General features: G+C 29.9%; 1 protein-coding gene across 1 annotated transcript; it reads right to left on the bottom strand.

Annotated features, from left to right (window-relative positions):
* Positions 1–665: 665 nt before the first annotated feature.
* Positions 666–2,216, bottom strand: LOC140438435 (cathepsin L-like proteinase). Its single transcript, XM_072528117.1, has 5 exons — positions 2,043–2,216; positions 1,907–1,987; positions 1,431–1,766; positions 1,022–1,370; positions 666–936 (listed from the first exon to the last, which is right to left on the bottom strand). Exons 2-4 carry the CDS (start codon positions 1,985–1,987, stop codon positions 1,194–1,196), a joined length of 594 nt encoding a protein of 197 aa, XP_072384218.1. The 5' UTR covers positions 2,043–2,216; the 3' UTR covers positions 666–936; positions 1,022–1,193.
* Between the last annotated feature and the right edge of the window lie 18,735 nt (positions 2,217–20,951).

Here is a 20,951-nt window from a genome sequence, read left to right as displayed (position 1 = left end):
AGCGTGTTAAAATTTGTTTGTACCTCTGTTGATTAAGTGTGACTTGTCTACCATTTTTTTTGATTAAGTACGGACCAACGACTCCACTTCCCGAAAATGCACACCAAACACTCACTTTTGCACTATGTAAAGAAATTTTTGAACTTCATGTGGTCTGGCAAAGCCAAGAAATAGATTTTTGCAACAATTTACGTGACCCGAAAAATAAAAATAAGCGTCGCGTCGTCTAAAAACCATACATTTTTCATAAATTCAAGATTTTTATACTGTAACGCGAGATTTCTGGCGCAATATGACACTCTAATGCGATAATCCCGAATATTTGTATTTGTTAATCTACCCCTATTACATACTATTATTAGAATAAAACATATCAAAATAAAACAGAAAGTTAATAAATTAATAAAATCAATGGAAATTGCAATAAAACAATTATTTAAAGAAAAAGCAGACGTGTTACCTTTATAACGTTATATATTAGTTTTCGGTTCCTATATTAATAAATATCGACTGTCACAAAATTTGAGTACCCTGTATAGCGAATTTTATAATTTTATAAAAGTCATAAAGGGTCACTTAACGACAAAAAATTTCGAAATAAAAAAAACAATGTTTGACCTTATTCTACTTTATTTTAAATAAAGAATAATCTAATCACTAAAAAATTATTTTAAAACGAGCAAATCAGTAAAACATCTGAATGAAAAATTTTAAAAACATGTCTTTAAACGTTAGGATATACGCCGTCAGTAGTAATTCCACATTGGTTATTCTTATTTCTGCTCATCCGAATATATCCGTCCATTCCCCAGTTTACTCCCCAGGAGTTTTTGACGATCCAGTAATCTTTTCCATTTTCTGTGCCATAGCCAACAACAAGTACACCATGATTCAATGAGTCAAATTCATTAGAGCATTCCGTATCATCAAGTATTCCTACAAATATGTCGAATAATGAGTTACAGATAGGATTATTTGTCATAAAATAGTTCGAATTATATTTATATAAACAAAACTGTACCTGACACATATAGCTGAAACTTAGAAGAAGCATCAATAGCTACGGAAATGGGACCTTTTGCAAAAACTGCGTTTTTAAGATCTTCTTCGTCATTTTTCTTAATATAAGTAAAGTTGCTGATCTTGGCAGCAACTTTGGAAACATCAAATCTACATTTATCGTCCACGCCTTCTTAAGGATAATCCTTTTCTGACATTATTCCCCCTTTTTCAATATATTCCAGAGCTTTGTCCATCCAACCTCCTCCGCATCCATAACAATTGTCATTAGCGCAATCAACTAGATTTTGTTCACTTAAAGATACCAGATTTCCAGTTTTAAGGAAATGTGCTCCTTCTACTGATCCAGTCTACGATACAAAAATAAAATAGGATAAATTTTGTTAAGCATTAAAATTAAAATTACTTACTGTACTGAAGGTCCAACAAGAGCCAAACATTCCTTGATCTTTTACCTCTGTTACAGCTCCCTTATTTCTCCAATCAAATGCTGAAGGTAGATCTCCTAGTGGAGCTAGTAAGTGTGTAACATGAGGTTTGTTAGGCCTTGAATTTTTAGAAAGCACCAACATGTCCATAAATTCTTTTTCGGTCAAGTCAGCAAATTTGGTAACACCCAACATGAAAGAAGACTCTCCATTGTAATATTTTTTATTGTGATTTTCGATTTTTTTCAGATTTTCTTGAAAAATTGTGAAACGGGTCTGTTCTTCAACGTAGTTTATGTAACTTTTGTTATGTTTAACCTAAAGAATTAAATGGTTAGTTAATTTATACATTTTTTAAGTTTAACAAAATTTCAAATAAATTTTAATTATCTTAAAACTTATTTAAAACAAGAAGTATTTAGTGGTTATATTAATTATTACAGTTCTTATAGTTTTACCTTAAATTGTACCCATTTTTCTTTATCGTTTAATGCCTGGATAGCGGCAGTTGTCAGGAAAATTAATATTAGAAACTTCATCTGCAAAATAGAACAAAATGTAACAATGTTACTGAGGAAATAATTATTGGTTTACCTTAATTTTTAAAAACTGGGAAACCGTTTTATAACAAAATTGAATACGTTATGCCTTCTAGTAGACAAAAATTTGCTTTTATATTCTGATTTTGCTTAGTACAAAACATCTTGCAAAACTACATATAAAAACAATTTTCGAAATTTTTCTGTTTTGAAAAGACTAAAATCCCGATTGGTTATTTATTTTGTTTACGTGAGATTTAAAGATAAGTGTCTAACTAATTAAGTAGTCAGGTATCAGATAAAATTGCTGATAAAACATATGAATCCCACAAATTGTTGTTATTTTTAATTATAATATAGATATTAGTCAAAATTTGATCATGATACAAGATATGTTTTCTTATTATTTTCTATACTCCATTCGTCAGATATGAACTCAACCTTTAAAAGTTATACAAAAGGATGCAAACAAGTTTACCACGTTTAGCCCGCAAAAACCACCCTCCGTAGGGGAGGAAAACGGAAAAAATCGTTTTCCAAAAAATGTGTACACCGTAGAAAAAAATGTTTCAAATATAAAATGTAGCTAAGATAATTTTAATATTACTACTACTATCGACACTACAAATAGGTACTATTTATCAGTCTTTGTCAATATTTGTTATTCTCATACTTAAACCCTTAATTATATCAAGACATATCAAGGAATATCTATACAGAATAATAATTTGCTTAGTCCTAACATACGATTCAGATAACGAGACTAACAAAAAATAATGAAAATATATTAGAACATTTCGAAAGAAAATTACTAAGGCAAATTAATTTATGGAGCTATGGAGCAGAGAATGAGAATGAAGTCGAAGATGGCGAGACACAACTAGAATATACCAGGGACAAGATAAGGTAAAGAAACAATAATATAGGACATCTGAGGTGGGTAGAGCATGTAATTCAAGTGGAACAAACTGGCACTGCTAAAAAAATACTCCTTTATAAACCCATTTGACAGAGAAGATGAAGACACAAAACAAGCTTCCTTCATAACTTCGTTTTCTTCACTTGCAATATCAGAATTATCCGACGTTGGCGATCACAATTGCGAAGGCTTCTCGATCTTCTGCGAGATGGAATAATTGTCCTGCATTTGAAAACTGAGTCCATTCACGATAATTTTTAACCAAGAAACCTCGTTTCTTGCTACACCTCCAGGGCACTTCATTTGTTTTTAAGAATCAGTTGTAGTATTCATATTATACCCGACAGGAAATTTAAGTAAAGACGATTTCTACAACAAGATGAATAAAATACTCTCTGAAGTTAAAGAAAACTGTAAAATCTTTATAGTAGGAGATTTAAACGGCAGAGTAGGAAGAGAAGAATATAATAGAGTCGTAGGAAGATATGGGGAACAAAGAATTAGTGTCAACGGAATGCGTCTTAGAGATTTTTGTGAAACAATGTCTCTCAAAATTATGAATGGCTTTTTTCAATATCGAGACATCCACAAATTTACATGGATACAACCTACTAGGAATCTGCGCTCGATAATCGACTATGTAATCCAACGACAAACTTCCCTACACCTCCAGGGCATTTCATTTGCTTTTAAGAATCAGTTGTAGTATTCATATTATACCGGACACAAATTTGCCGAGTCCGAGGCTAGTATCCACACAGGGTTGTAGACCTTTTATTTTCTTTCATTACTATTTAAATGAGAATAAGCCACAATTAAAGGTTAAAGTAAGTTTATTGACGTTTCAATTTCCACTTTGGAAATCGTTCTCTTTTCCGAACGATTTCCGAAGTGTAAATTGAAACGTCAATAAACTTTTTTTCAATCTTTAATTGTGGGTTATTCACATTTAAATAGTATATATATATATATATATATATATATATATATATATATATATGTATATATATATATATATAAAATATATAATTTATATATATATATATATACATCCCGCTATCCTTTTAAAACCTTTTCACGTTGCAGTAATTTAGCATCACCAAGAATTGCTATCATTTTCTATTTATAAATTGTGTATGTTCGTTTAGTGCACCTTTGTAGGCTTGGCACTGTTGTCGGTTTTTCAATATTCCGATTTTTTTTATATATTTAATTTTTTACGTCATACCTACGTTTTAACATCGAGCGGTAAAATCACTGTATTTGGCATCATTTTAGAGCCAATAGATGTTGCCGGTATTAATCCTTAAAATAATATTTTAGATACCTAAATATCGATCGCTTTGGGTTCAAGTTCAAAGAACGACATTGAAACTACCTGCTCACAAGTTGCAATCTCAACGGGTTTTTTCTTCGTTTAGATGTTATATTTATTCAACCTAGATATTTTTGCCCAGAGAATCGTGTAGGGGAATATTTTACATAAATTTCAATTTACAACCTGTTTAGTCGAAGCTATCGATGAATAGTTTGAGATAAATATTATGGTTTTATGGGATTAAGGCCTTAATTATTGGTTGTGATCCTGTTAATGTTTGAAATTTTGATTTCCATTCCTGAAATCGTTCTCAAAAAACGTTTTTTTGTACAAAATGTGTATACACATGTTTACATAATTTGTACAATAAACAAAGTTATTGTAAAATAATAGTGGAAATCAAAACGTTAAATATTAGTTAATTAAAAATGTAATTTTCATCTCAATAACGACCAATAATTGTGGCTTAATCACATAAAAAAATAATATCGGATACCTCGCTAAATAGTTTAAAAAAATCTTATACAGAAATTTAAATTCTAAATAGTATGAGGGGTAGCTGACGAAAAATTCGTAAAGACGTACACTTGATTTTGCTTTGTTTTTTTAAACAATCTTAAAAGGCAAAAAAAAATTTTTTGCTTATAAAACGTTTTGTATACATTCTAAAGAAAAATAATTCAAATAAAAGTTGTAGACCATAAAAAGTTTTTTATGTAGAGAAATACCAAATTTAAATACATAAATAATTGATATAATTTCAAAAAACCGTAAACTTTAAGATATTATGTTTGTAGTAATTTATAAATGTTAATAACTTTGTTTTTTGCCTAACGACAGGTAATATAGCTACTTAAAATTATGGCAATTGATCAGTTATTAAAGTGTGCTAAATATCAAGCAGATCAAAAAATATTTTACAATTTATTCAATTTGTTTATGACAGAAACCGATTATTTAAACAACCGTACTTGTCCAAACAGTATGACTACAAGTATTTTGTAACTTGCAATCGATTCTTTGCGCTTTCAGTTTTAGGGTATATTAAAAAAACTTAAACATATTATTAAATTTTTTATTAAAAACAGTTTGAATAGGGGACTTTTTAGTTTTTAGACCACTTCACGTTTTTTCAGTTTCTTTGACAAGTGAGGATTGTCTATTCGCTTATTTCTTAATATGGGCTATGAGCAATTATCTAGTCAAGTCAACACTATTATAGAAGTTACCCATACTTTTCCAGTACTCATTCAGACGGTTCATCTTAATTGTCCCCATATGGAACATAAGTCCGAGAAAAGTAGTACAAATAGGTACTATTTATCAGTCTTTGTCAATATTTGTTATTCTCATACTTAAACCCTTAATTATATCAAGACATATCAAGGAATATCTATACAGAATAATAATTTGCTTAGTCCTAACATACGATTCAGATAACGAGACTAACAAAAAATAATGAAAATATATTAGAACATTTCGAAAGAAAATTACTAAGGCAAATTAATTTATGGAGCTATGGAGCAGAGAATGAGAATGAAGTCGAAGATGGCGAGACACAACTAGAATATACCAGGGACAAGATAAGGTAAAGAAACAATAATATAGGACATCTGAGGTGGGTAGAGCATGTAATTCAAGTGGAACAAACTGGCACTGCTAAAAAAATACTCCTTTATAAACCCATTTGACAGAGAAGATGAAGACACAAAACAAGCTTCCTTCATAACTTCGTTTTCTTCACTTGCAATATCAGAATTATCCGACGTTGGCGATCACAATTGCGAAGGCTTCTCGATCTTCTGCGAGATGGAATAATTGTCCTGCATTTGAAAACTGAGTCCATTCACGATAATTTTTAACCAAGAAACCTCGTTTCTTGCTACACCTCCAGGGCACTTCATTTGTTTTTAAGAATCAGTTGTAGTATTCATATTATACCCGACAGGAAATTTAAGTAAAGACGATTTCTACAACAAGATGAATAAAATACTCTCTGAAGTTAAAGAAAACTGTAAAATCTTTATAGTAGGAGATTTAAACGGCAGAGTAGGAAGAGAAGAATATAATAGAGTCGTAGGAAGATATGGGGAACAAAGAATTAGTGTCAACGGAATGCGTCTTAGAGATTTTTGTGAAACAATGTCTCTCAAAATTATGAATGGCTTTTTTCAATATCGAGACATCCACAAATTTACATGGATACAACCTACTAGGAATCTGCGCTCGATAATCGACTATGTAATCCAACGACAAACTTCCCTACACCTCCAGGGCATTTCATTTGCTTTTAAGAATCAGTTGTAGTATTCATATTATACCGGACACAAATTTGCCGAGTCCGAGGCTAGTATCCACACAGGGTTGTAGACCTTTTATTTTCTTTCATTACTATTTAAATGAGAATAAGCCACAATTAAAGGTTAAAGTAAGTTTATTGACGTTTCAATTTCCACTTTGGAAATCGTTCTCTTTTCCGAACGATTTCCGAAGTGTAAATTGAAACGTCAATAAACTTTTTTTTAATCTTTAATTGTGGGTTATTCACATTTAAATAGTATATATATATATATATATATATATATATATATATATATATATATATATATATATATATATATATGTATATTTATATATATATATATATATATATATATATATATATATATATATATGTATATTTATATATATATATATATATATATATATATATATATATATATATATATAATATATAATTTATATATATATGTATATATATATATATATATATGTATATTTATATATATATATATATATATATATATATATATATATATATATATATATATAGATCTAGCGGTTAATGAGAGCTCCGTACTAAAACGGTATTATACTAACTCCAGGCGAATATACACCGTGTATATTATTATCTGGGTAGCGCTTTATGTGGACTCCGACCAACACGTCGGATTAAGTGGACTCTGTAATAGGTTAAAACACTTTTGGGATCCGTATACATTTCTTTGCGTACCCAACTAAACTCCTCCGATGTTGCCAATAATTTGATTAGTCGTAGATTTTTAAATTTTACAGCAGGTACGTTTTGGAACTTCAAATTTATTTAAATATCAATCAATTTAGTCATCGAGAAATTTCACAAATACGTACTTGGTTAATGTAGTTAAATATTTTAATAATTATAATTTATATTACTTGCTTTAATTATAGATAAACTGAAATTAGTGTCTATTATAAACTTTGAATAGGCAAGTGTCCATTTTTATGTACTAGAATTTTTTTTAATACATTGGCACTGAAATATTTATTATATTATAAATGTACTTTCCGATGTTTCGATTGCTATAGTGTATGACTTACAATATTTGTTTCATCAAGCAGTAAAATTTAAATTATAATAATTTATAAATCAATCTTAAAATTATAATTTTTTACTGTCTAATTTAAATATTTCGATTTTTTAATGTAGGGAATTCAATATACTACTATACTTTAGATACACATAAACACATAGATATAATATTTCGGTGTCTTATGGTATAATTTTAGCCAACATATCTATTACAATTACATATAATATGTTCGGCCTTATCGTTTTAAATACTTTGTCGCTTGTGCAAGCTATCATTGTTTTCAATGTTAAATCATTGTTTTTTGTATCTTGCGTTGTCAGGCATATAATTTTTAATTTAGAAGTACATGTATGTATAATATTCTTTTTTCTGTCACTTGGTTTAAATATAGTACACTTACATTCTTCTTGCTTATTTATTTTTATTCGTAATACTTATAAAGTATGTAATAACGTACCCGTTGTTGCAAAAATCAACAACGGGTACGAAAGATATCAGGTATTAGGGGTAGTATTTGTCAATCGAAATGCCGCTTACGACATATTAAATTAGAGAAAATTTCTCCAAAAATTCTATGACGTCCTCTTAGATAAAAACATCACTTGTTTTATTCACAATCTAGATTGAATTGCTCTCTTCTGTTGATTCGCTTGTATTTGTTTTTCATTTTGTTGATTTTAAGTAAAACATTTTTCGTGTTCTCTTCACTTTGTTGAAGATGTCGCAGACGGGAGAGAGTTTCTTATGAGATCAATATCATTACCATATGCTAGAAGTGCTTGGTACTTTGGGCCATTAATGGATTGCATTTTAAATAGGCGATTTCTATTTTAGTAAGCTGTTCTTTAATTTTTTGAATATTTGAATTGAGAATCTGTATATTATTCGACTGTTTTATAACAGTGTTTCTTGTGTTATAGAATATAGTGCTGTTTATATAGTGCTGTTTAATAATAATAAAGTTCAAGCAACAATTCATATATGCAATAACTTGGTACTGATATCTCTGCTCCCCCATACCAGGTAGCAGTCCCGAAAACATTAAAACTGCTACACTCGTGCTTCCTATTATCCAACGATTAGCCAGTCCAGGACTATACCCTTATTATGGTACTAATATTGCTGCTGTCCCTTATAAGTGAATAAAATATGCAAGGAAGGTTTTGGCAATTTAATAGGATTTTGTATGTTAGAATATTATTACTCCGAGAAAGTGAAAAATATCTATTTGTTATACGGATTTAATCTATAGATGAAATATTAGAATGCTATTAGCAGCAAATAATATGGCAGATAATATGCTGGAATTAGCAGTAGCATGTACTAACAGTGGCCATACCTAGTCCACTGTTAGTACATGCTTTTAGAAAAGAGAAAGCCAACTTATCCAATTTAAAAGCAGACAAAATCAATTCCAAATATGGATCGTAAGCCAATCCCTTATGTAAAGACTCTAAAGTAATAATTAGTGAAACTGTAAGCCAACAGCATAAAGTGCTGGTACTAGATATACAAGTAAAATATGAAATAAAACCAAAATATCGAGGAGAGTCACAAAAACAATTAATTGACGTTAACAAGCGACAAAGTAGTTCAATTTAGAACAGAAATAAAAAAAGAATGTGTTGGAATATGGAAAAAGGTCATAATGAAATTTGGAGAAATGTGTCAAAAATTATTAAAGAGGGTGTAACTAAAATACTTGAAAAAATCTCAGAAAATTGACTTAAAAATTGGTAAATATAGATGTCAGACGATGTTTAAGACAATATAAAAGACAAGAGAAGATTATATAAGGAGGGACAAGAAAAAATAGCAGAATAAGATTATCAAAAGTATCAAATAGATAAAGAGGAAGCAAATGTGCGGTAGCACAATCTAAGGTAGCAGCGCATGAAAAGCTGTACAATGAACTGAGTACTAAGAAAAAAACATATACAAAATTGTTAAAAGTGGAGCAAAGAAAACCAAAGATTTTAATCAGATTAAATGTATACGATATAAATACATTAAACTATTTATGCAAGGAAAGGATCTAAAAAATAGCTACAAGGAGTTCTTTAACGACCAATTAAACTAAGAGTTTGAGAAAGCATCTATAGAGGCAACAGAGACAGTAATAGCAATGGTGCCGAAAATGACGACCGCGGAAGTAATTCAAGAGCTACATAAGATGAAAAAAGAAAAGGCATAGGTCCTGATGGCATCCCTGGATATATATGATCAGCATTAGGAAAATCAGGAACAAGTTGGCTAACAGGACTATTTAATAGAATTTTGAAAGTAAGGCGAATACCGGATGAATGGAGAAGTAGCATTTTAGTACCTGTATACAAAAACAAAGTAGATGTTAAACTCTGTACAAACTATAGAGCCCTAAAACTACTCTGTCACACCATGAAACTGTGGGAGAGAATAATTGATAGTAGGATAGAGGAAGAAACAGAAATATTAGGAAATCAGTTTAAATTCATGCAAGGCATATCAACAACGGATGCAATTTTTATCATAAGGCAAGTAATGGAAAACTAATGTTAGAACAAGTGAGGGTAAGACTGATAAATTTCATTTGAGAATAGTATTGCATCAGGGGTCAGTGCTAATCCCTTATCTCTTCTAATTAGTGTTGGAAAAATTAACGAAAACATGTTAAGGAGATATCCCTTGGTGCCTTATGTATGCTAACGATGTGGTGTTAGTAAGAGATAAGGAGAGATAATTGGCGCTTGAGCAAAAAGGTCTAAAAATAAGGTAAACAAAAACAGAGTATCTAAAGTGTGCATTTAAAAATCAACATTAGATATTGATATTGGATACCCTATACTATTTAATTAACAGAAATACTAAGATCACACGGGGAGAATAATATGTATTATTTCTGGTTTCGTCAAAATTTACGCTGAAATTACTAACAAGAGAGTGCTCTCACTTCCACATGTTGAAATTGATATATAGTACCAACAGATGCTAGTCATATACCATCAGCACTAATAAAATGGAAACTATCAAATTAATGTCAATTTCATTTAATCAAACGTACTAACCTTAAAAATGATCATTTAAGATAACACACCTCAAAAATATTGACAATAAATTAAAAATAGCTTAAGCGTTATAAAAGTAACAGAGCAGCAAAGCTCACAGCATGAGGATAGTGCCTCGTACTTTTATAAAGAAATTTGTTGACAGACAAATATTTATTTTTTTATATACTAGGTTCTAAGAAAAGTGTACTCAAAACGAATAAATATTATCTAACAAGTGTTTTATTCCAGTTTCATATGAAAGCACCAGATCTTAGATATTATAAATTTCGTCATAGGTGCAAATTATAAATGAAAACCAAATGATAGAGCATATAGTGAAATATAAATATCTTAGCCCTCTATTGCCCGACTTTTTTGTAAACTTGTTTGTTTATAAAATGTTTTAATTTGTATATGTGCTCAAATATCCATTTACAACAACTAGTAATTTTTTTAGATTTTTTAAATTTCGTTTGGGGAGAGTTTTGGGAGTGTTTAGCAAAAACTAACGAATTAAGTTATATACTTATTTATTATGTCATTCAAAAAAACAAATATTTGTAGTTAGTTGTAAAACATAAAGCAACTTTACATTTATCGCACATTACTTTAGAAGTATTACAGCATCCTGGTTTTTTGCATCTTTCCTTTTTTTCAGAAATTACTGGCCAGTGGAAGGTTTGGTCAAGCCTAACTTCCTTTGATAGTACAATAGCAGTAGATCCTCTCCTCTGTTTTTTTACAATTTCGTTCTCAATTTCACTGAGCCTGGGACGTCCTTTGTTTTTGATCTGATCATTGCTTGCTAACAGTACGCTACATAAGTGGGACTTATGTAGCGTACTGGTTTTTCTTTTTAATTTCAAAGTAATCGCAATCACGACGATGCAACAACTAGCTGTTAACAACAGCTAAATCCAGAAGGTGAAAAAATATTTTTAGATACCACTTTTTAGATCTTATGTCTGTTCGGTAAAGAGCAATTAGTGAATCCATAAGATCGACACCTCCAATAAATTTATTATAAAATTGTACTGAATTTGGACAGCATACAATAATTCTTGATTTTTGTTTCTTATCCCACCTCTTGACTAACGAAGTAGGCTTAGAACCAACAAATGTACTAAGCAAATGAACCGGTTTATTATCGTACCACTTTAACGCTGTTTGTCTTATGCCATCTACTGTAGCGTGCTTTTCTTCTACAGTACCTCTGCCCTGTTTCTTCATATTCTTGTCATCAGAAAAATGGCAATAAGGCAATCTGTTTGGAAGAACAGTTCCCAAACATTGCAGTCCACGTTTTTCCATTTCAATCTGCAACTGAATGCCATTGAACCAGTTGTCAAAATATACTTTATAGTATTTGTTTGGTTTGATTATCTCACACAATCTTATTACTACATTACCGCTGGTGTCTACATTAGGTAAATGAAGGGGATCTTTAACAGTTCCTGTATATAATTCCCAGTTATAAACAATACCATTGCTATCACACAAAACAAATGCCCTGTATCCCCATTTTTTGGGTTTGTTCTTCATATATTGTTTTAAAGAATGTGCCTCTTTGAATGGTATCATTTGTTCATCAACACAAAATTTTTCACTCATTGGAATACTTTGAAAATTTTAAAATAGACCGTTGATGAATGGTCTAATTTTGTATAACTTATCATTATTGTTGACCATATTTTCGTTATTATTGAAATGCGTTTTAGTTTTTATTTCTTCCCAGCGATTCCTAGATATAGTATCGACTATTTGAGCAATACGTGTTTCCTTCTGCCAAAATGATCTTGTCCTTGGCAAGCCATATATTGACATCAGTAGAACAGATCCAATAAATTGGTTTAATTCTGCTAGTGTCATATTCAATGGTTTATTTATATTCTTTTGCAGTGCATACAAATTACTTTGTTCTACTATGTTTTCCAGCATATTGGTAGATATCATCTTTTTAAAATAATGTAGAGGGGATTCCGGTTCTAATAATTTGCATGTTGGTAAATTACCTTTCCATTCTGGAATTGGAAATACTGTTCGAGAACCACTCTTCCACTGAATGTTTTTTACGATCATTTTTGACCTTTTGAGCACATTTTGTTCAGTGTGTTTTTCAGTTTTATCGGTATCGCCCTCATCTTCATCTTAGTCTAAATCTAAATTGGTATCCTGGTCTAAATTTGCTTCGTACAAATCGTCTTCATTTTCCATTTTATTTGATTCTGGATCGATTAATATCTGGGTACCTGGAAAATTTATTATTACTTTCTTATTATCACTATCAAAGTCAGAGTCTTTGGATTCGTCGGATATTTACTGCTTTTCCCGTAGAACGTTTTTGTATCCATCTTAAAGAAATAATTTAAAATAATATGGTAAAGTGTGGATTCAAAGCAACATACCTGTTTTTTATCACAGTACTGAAACAACACAATAAAATAAACAAATGTCAACGGTAATCAATATCTAAATGCTGATATAATGACTCTGTATGTATTTTTATATAAATTGTACACAATTTATAACAATAAATCACGATCGAAAATACAAACTAATAAGGCAGTCATGTCCATTTGACATACTGTTAAACATTTCCATATAGGTTTCGTCATAGGTTCATAGAGTGTATTAAAATGTATAACCAAATATTGCCTGAAATTAACAGAGGGCATACTAGAGTCGGAAATTGTTTTAAAAAAGTTTTCTGCATCAAAAACTCCTTTGTTACCTTGAGTACACACGGGGCTATAGAGGGTTAAAATAGCTGTATCGAGCGAGGATAAGGTTATTGATGAGGAAAAAAAGACCTATCGCTAAGGAAGTGAGAAAGTAATAGGCAAACGCAAAGAGCACTTTAATTACATTAAATGAAATATGCATTACAATCTATCATGACACACATATCTTAATACACATAAAACAAGACAATTAATAAACACGTTAAGAGAATCTTAAGAAATAATAACCAAAATTTAATTTTTAATACACAAAAGAAATAATGATATACAGAAGATACACAAATTAAAAAAACGTTATCCCCTTATTGTACGCAAGAGAGTACCTCTAGGAAAAATCAAAACGATCGAAAATATATACCAAAACAACACAATAAAAGTAAAAGTAGAAGAAGAACTAACCGACCCTATTGAAGGTGACAATGGAATAAGACAGGAATATTACCTGAGTCCTCTATTATTCAACCTGATTATGGATGAAATAATAAAAAATAAGAACTAAAAAAGGATACCAAATGGAAGAAAAACAAATTAAAATAATCTGCTGTGCAGACGACGCAATACTACTCTTTTAAAGTGAAAATGATTTACAACGTATGCTGTACCAATTTCATATAACCGCCAGAAAATTTAATATGTTAATTTGCCCAAAAGAGACAAAATGCATGGTTACAACAGCAAATTTACTAAGATGTTAATTGGAGCTGGAAGGTCATATAATAGAACAAGTGTTAGAGCTTAAATATCTAGGCATCACATTATCTAGCTACGGAAAGCTCGAAACTAAAGTGGAAGACCCAGTGAATAGAGCAAACAGAGCCACAGGCTGCATAAATGAAACATTATGAAGAAATAAAAATATCGAAACAGAAACGAAAGGCAGAATTTACAAAACAGTCATCAGACCAATAATGACATACGCGGCAGAAACAAGATCTGACACAGAGAGGACAAAAAGGATATGAAACAGCAGAGATGAAAACACTTAAAAAAATTGATGGTAAGACACTATGGGACAGAGCTAGAAGTACAGATATACGACGTAGATGCAAGGTGAAGAACATCAAAAACTGGTTAAGAAATAGAAGAGTAGAATGAAACGATCATATAGGCCGAATGACAACAAATAAAACAATAAAGACGGCAAAAGACGGTTAACCCATAGGAAGACGATCAGTAGGACGACCACGAAAACGATGGAAAGGCAACTTACTGGAGGCACATTGAAAAACAGACAGTTATGTCTATATGAAAAGAAAAAGTAGAAGAAGAAGAAGATACACAGGATAACCATTAAAATAGTTGCAAGAAAGATAAAATAAATCAGTCATATTAATGTAGAATAGCAGAGGACAGAGTATTTGTCATAGCTTTGGACAAGTACCCAATTGAAAAAAGAACACAGGTCGTTCAAAAAAGACGGAACTCTAGAAAGAAAATAGCATAGATTTAAAAAAATAAAAGCATAAACATGTCTTTTTCTACTTTTTTAATATTGAAGATACGTAAATAGTACATTGAATTAAAATGTAACCTTTGATATCTGTGATAAACCCATCAGCTGAACAGTGGCGCCGATGTATGTAGTTAAGATTGTTTACACTTATTTTACCTGTTTATATTTTTATTATCTATATATGAGTTGTGACAGATATCACAAACTTATTTATTTTCCACAAAGAGGTTCTTTAGAACCTAAAATTATTACTATACAAATCTGATTCGACATATCTTTAAAAAGTAATACACATCATGTAAAATTTAAATTTTTAATAAAAAGTAAAAGATTACGCATTACTTATGGGGTTTAAAAAACGAGCCTTTAGGAAGATTGAAGTACTAATAAGACCACCGCAATCGGGCATACCCCGGGTAATGATTAATTAATTATTCGGCTAATTCTTCAGTCACCCCTTTAATATGATTTTGTCAAATTGGTCCTTTTTAGGACCAACTATTCTAATAACATATGTCTATAACTGTTAAGGGTATATCTAAAAATCAAGAAACTTTACTTTATTTAAACTTATCAGACATATGAGCTAAACCCGAATCTGACTAATTTCTAGTACAGGAAACACATATAGGGCCTAACCTAGGGTATTTGGTATATAGCTGATCGCTGAAAACCACATTATAGATATAGACATACTATTTCTATCGGAAAAAAAGCAAAGAATAACTCAAAGTAAGAAAGAACAAAACCAGTCAGCTAAGAGAACCTTTTAATGATTTTGAGCTTGGATCCACCATCTACATATTTAATGAAAAATAATACAAATACCGACATTGAGGATCTGAGCACAAAGCTTATTACGAAATCTGGACCAAAAACACTACAATGGCTTATCCAGATGATGAACAACTGTATTCAAATTAGGAGATACCCAAAGTCTAGAGACAAGCCAAAGTTGTTACCTTGCTTAAACCTGGCAAAAACTCCAACGACCACAAAAACTATCAGCCGAAATTTTTAGTTTGTCAGCTATTCAAAGTAATGTACATCACAAATACTAAATCAAAGATGGGTACGAAAAATATCGGGTATCAGTGGTGGTATTTTTCAATCTAAATGCCGCTTACGACACCTTAACTTACAGAATATTTTTTCAAAAACTATATGATATCCCCTTGGATAACAAACTCACTTATATTGTCTGCTTATGCCTACACAAGAGAATATTTTTTATATCACTCAATGGTAAGAATAGCAGATGAAGAACGGTCTCGCTTGGGGTAGCATAAAGGCACCTACACTGTATAACATTTACACAAACGAACGATCCATACCGGACTTCTATTATATAGACGATACACCTATTATTGCACAATAAAAATAAACTATGAATCAATTTTCAGCCAAAACCCCTGAAAAGCTCGTGTGTGCTCCTTCAATTTCCCTAACATAGACGCTTTCACAAAACTGAACATCCAATAATGTCATGATTGTTGAACGTAGACTCCCTATAAATTCCTTGAAAATAGTTTGTATCGCACGGGGTCAGTCACAGATTATTGTTTAAAACTAAAAGGTAAATTGAGGACCAGAAATAATATTGTTCGCAAGCTTGTCAGCTAAAAATGAGGTGCACATCCTTCCACCCCTAAAACATAGACGCTTGCACTATATGCATCTGCCGCCGAATATACCTTGTTAGACAAATTAACCATTCTTTGTTTTTGTGCACACTACTACCAATTTTAACACAAAAATATCTATTGTAGCTCTTAACCATATTTATTTTGAGATAACCGTTCATCGAGATATCATATGTAGTACACAAATAAGACCAGAACTAAAATAATAAAAAAGCTTTATAAAAGATATCGCAGAAGATTGGATGAAATAAAATTAGTTTTTATTAATCGGATGCTTACATAAGACGTACAAAGACATACTCACGTAAACAAAATATATTACGAAATTTCTGTAATTAAAAAAAACATCGAGTTCGGCATTGAACTAATAAAATTATATTAAATAAAAGAACAACATTTTTAAAAATGCAGAAAAAATAAAATTTCCTATGCAAGCGAATATTCCATTAAATAATAAGCCCAAATCCTTTTGTATCTATATACCTGTTTTTAAAGAACCAGTTACCTTTTAGTACGTAGTTATACCAGGTAATAAGATATCCTCTGTTACTCAGTGTAATGCGTATTAGATTACACTGTCTACGAACAGTAGATAAAAATAAGGAGCCCATATGAACCGTTCAGGGTATATGCTGAAAATATACGGTATAATCGCACAGTTGCCAAACTCTCAGAGCTTACTTAAACCGATAAACGTATGGTTCAAATATACATTGAAGAAGATCTGTACGACCCCTATAATATATACACGTGAACTAAACGATATACACTTATGATACAGGGGTATTTACGGGCTCCAAAAAATTTTTATAAATTATTAAACTCTACATGTTGATGAATCGACAGAACCAATATTATGGAATGGTCAAGTGAGCTCCGTATATCGGTATTCACTTGACCACGGAGCTCAATTGAACCTGAATTTTAACATGGGCGGAGTCCACTTTATTCCGTAGATATATATATATATATATATATATATATATATATATATATATATATATATATATAATATATAATTTATATATATATATGTATATTTATATATATATATAATATATAATTTATATATATATATATATATATATATATATATATATATATATATATATATATATATAAATTATACAGGGTGGTCCTTAAGAATTTGTACAAAAAGAAACCATAGATTCTACACATTAAAATATTGAGATTTAATTGCTTTAATAAAATGTTGATATTAAGAAAGATACAGGGTGTTAAAGTGAAAATTAAAAATTTTAATTTTCACTATAACTTTCATGTTTGTGAACATTTATGTATAAAAATTCATAACTGGGTACTATTGATCATCAAAAATTATAATCTCATGAATACTTTAATGTAGCTGATAGAGGGCGCCACATATGCCACATATGTGGCATACATTTGCACTTAACTTTTTTGCTTTTTAAGGTACCGGTGTTTATGATAAAAAATATTAAAGATAGATTATTTTGCCAAAAAAAAGGTATACTTGTTAATAACTTCAAAACTCAACAGTTTTCGAGATATTCGCATTTTACAAATCAACTACATAATTCAGATTTAACGCAATTACTCCAGGCAACGAAAGAAAATTAAACAAAAACATCAATACTTCTGAATTTTGATATAAAATGCCTTTAATAAAGTTAATAGTTAAGGAAATATTAAATAAATATATTAGCAGGATAGAATAGTAGGATTTGACAAAATAACAGAATAATTGGATTTTTCAACAAACATTTTACGTTTCTTATTAAATTAAAGTCATAATCAAAATATTTTATTAATAAACCAAATTAAGAAATAGTTAAACTTAATAACATTAAACTTTTTGTTAAAGTAAGTGTTCGATATGTCCACCATTTTCTTTAATTCATTTGTCAATACATTCCATAAAAGATCGTCTCATATCAAATAGCATCATTGGTTCTAAAGAAACTGCTGCAGTATTTATAATAAGTATTATAAGTATAATATATAATAAACATAATATAATAATAAAGTATGTGTTTGGGAATTTTATGAATTAAATAATTATATTAATATCTCACCACATGACGAAGGAATATGACTACCACGAACAATCCAACGTTTAGGAAAGTTGTATTTAATTATGTTCTCACTGCACTTTTCTCTATAATGTGGTGGTGTACCAATCAATAAAATCATTTTATAAAAAATGTAAATAAATCTTACCATTCAAATTACAAGGTAATTCGCATGTTCATAAAAAATAATTACAAATGGTACCAAACCATACGATATGCATTTTAAACATAAATTTTAAATAAACGTATGGTTTGGAAAAATTGGTAATTATTTTTTACGGACATGCGAATTACTTTGTAATTTGAATAGTGAGACTTATTTACATTTTTTATAAAATGATTTTATTTGATTTATTGGAAGAATTGTCATCAAACTTAAGGCGAAATATGTGGTTTATGCAAGATGGTACACCACCACATTATAGAGAGAGGGCAGTGAGAACATACTTAAATACAACTTGCCTAAATGTTGGATTGTTCGTGGTAGTTATATTCCTTGGTCATGGGGTGAGATATTAATATAATTACTTAATGCATAAAAATTCCAAAAGAATACCTATTATTATACTTATAAAACTTATTATAAATACTGCAGCAGTTTCTTTCGAACCAATGATGCTATTTGATATGAGACGATATTTTATGGAATGTATTGACAAATGAATTAAAGAAAATGGTGGATATATCGAACACTTACTTTGACAAAAAGTTTAATGTTATTTAGTTTAACTATTTCTTAATTTGGTTAATAAATAAAATATTTTAATTATGACTTTAATTTAATACAAAACGTAAAATGTTTGATGTAAAATCCAATTATTCTGTTATTTTGTCAAATCCTACAAATCCTACTATTCTATCCTGCTAGTATATTTATTTTATTTAATATTTCGTTAACTATTAACTTTATTAAAGGCATTTTATAGCAAAATTCAGAAGTATTGATGTTTTTGTCTAATTTTCTTTCGTTGCTTGTAGTAATTGCGTTAAATCTGAATTATGTAGTTGATTTGTAAAATGCGATTATCTCGAAAACTGTTGAGTTTTGAAGGTATTAACAAGTATACCTTTTTTTTGTTAAAATATTGCATCTTTAATATTTTATATCACAAACACCGGTAACTTAAAGTGCAAAAAAGTTAAGTGCAAATGTATGCCACATATGTGGCATATGTGGCGCCCTCTATAAGCTACATTAAAGCATGCATCAAATTATAATTTGTAATGTTTAATAGTACCCAGTTATGAATTTTGATACATAAATGTTCACAAACATAAAAGTTATAGTGAAAATTAAAATTTTAAATTTCCACTTTAACACCCTGTATCTTTCTTAATATCAACATTTTATTATAGCAATTTGGCTTCAATCCTAATATTTTAAAGTGTAGAATCTACAGTTTCATTTTGTACAATTACTTAAGGACCACCCTGTATATTATATATTTATATATAAATTATATATTTTATATATATATATATATATATATATATATATATATATATATATATATATATATATATATATATATATATATATATATACATCCTACTATCATTTTCACATCGATACATTATGCTTTTCCCATCAATTTAGCATCGTCTTGCAAAGTAGCATCTGTATATCGACGCTACTTTACAAGACCTCAATAACTGTTTTCCTGTACTTGTTACAAGAATTTTAACCATCTCATTGATTAGAGTTTTGATACCGTGTTGGTATTTTAAAATATCCGCTTTCTCTTTTTATCCCTTACTGAGTTATATAAGTTTATTCCAGAAAATGTTTGAGTCTAAAATGATGGTACAGTGAAAATATTATATATATTTAGTTCAGGGTTTTACCGTTTACTCGCTGCCATTATATACATGAAAATGTATATCCCACTTTCATTATCAATCATTTTAGCATCAGAAATTTGGCATCGCTGTTGAATATAATATTGCCCACAACGAAATAGTAAATTTAAGAATATATATATATATTTTTTTCATCCACAAATCATTTTGGAATCATGTTTGGTTAAAAGGAACGGGTTATGATATATTGCAACTACCTATTGTATCTTCACTCCAATTCGTCCAGTCGCGACGTACAGCCCCTCAAATGATAGGATTTAACCAATTGAAAACAATGAAATAAAAAAATGAAATACAGCAACATGTCCAAAGGGCCGTAGTCACGTATCTTCGGTCCTATTAGTCCAATCGTGACGTATAGTACCTCTAATGATAGGATTTAACATAAATAATACAATGGGATAGAAAAATCAGATGCAGAACAATGTCAAAAGGGCCTTAGTTGTGTATCTTTAGTTCTATTAGTCCAATCATGATGTGCAGTACCTCAAATGAAAGGATTTGACAAATAAAATACAATGAGGTATAAAAATTAAATGGAGTAGCATGTCAAAATGGCCTTAGTTATGTATCTTCGGTCCTATTAGTCCAATCGTG

This window comes from Diabrotica undecimpunctata, chromosome 1 (assembly GCF_040954645.1).
Source record: "Diabrotica undecimpunctata isolate CICGRU chromosome 1, icDiaUnde3, whole genome shotgun sequence".
Taxonomy (NCBI): domain Eukaryota; kingdom Metazoa; phylum Arthropoda; class Insecta; order Coleoptera; family Chrysomelidae; genus Diabrotica; species Diabrotica undecimpunctata.
This window is presented reverse-complemented; position numbering and strand designations above follow the sequence as displayed.

What these genes read in the sequence shown, in the direction of transcription:
- LOC140438435 (XM_072528117.1), bottom strand. Translation starts at nt 1,987, where the DNA reads ATGAAGTTTCTAATATTAATTTTCCTGACAACTGCCGCTATCCAGGCA. An exon ending in AAAAATGGGTACAATTTAAG is followed by an intron (nt 1,767 to 1,906) that starts GTAAAACTATAA and finishes TTAATTCTTTAG; the next exon opens with GTTAAACATAACAAAAGTTA. An exon ending in CTTGTTGGACCTTCAGTACA is followed by an intron (nt 1,371 to 1,430) that starts GTAAGTAATTTT and finishes TTTGTATCGTAG; the next exon opens with ACTGGATCAGTAGAAGGAGC.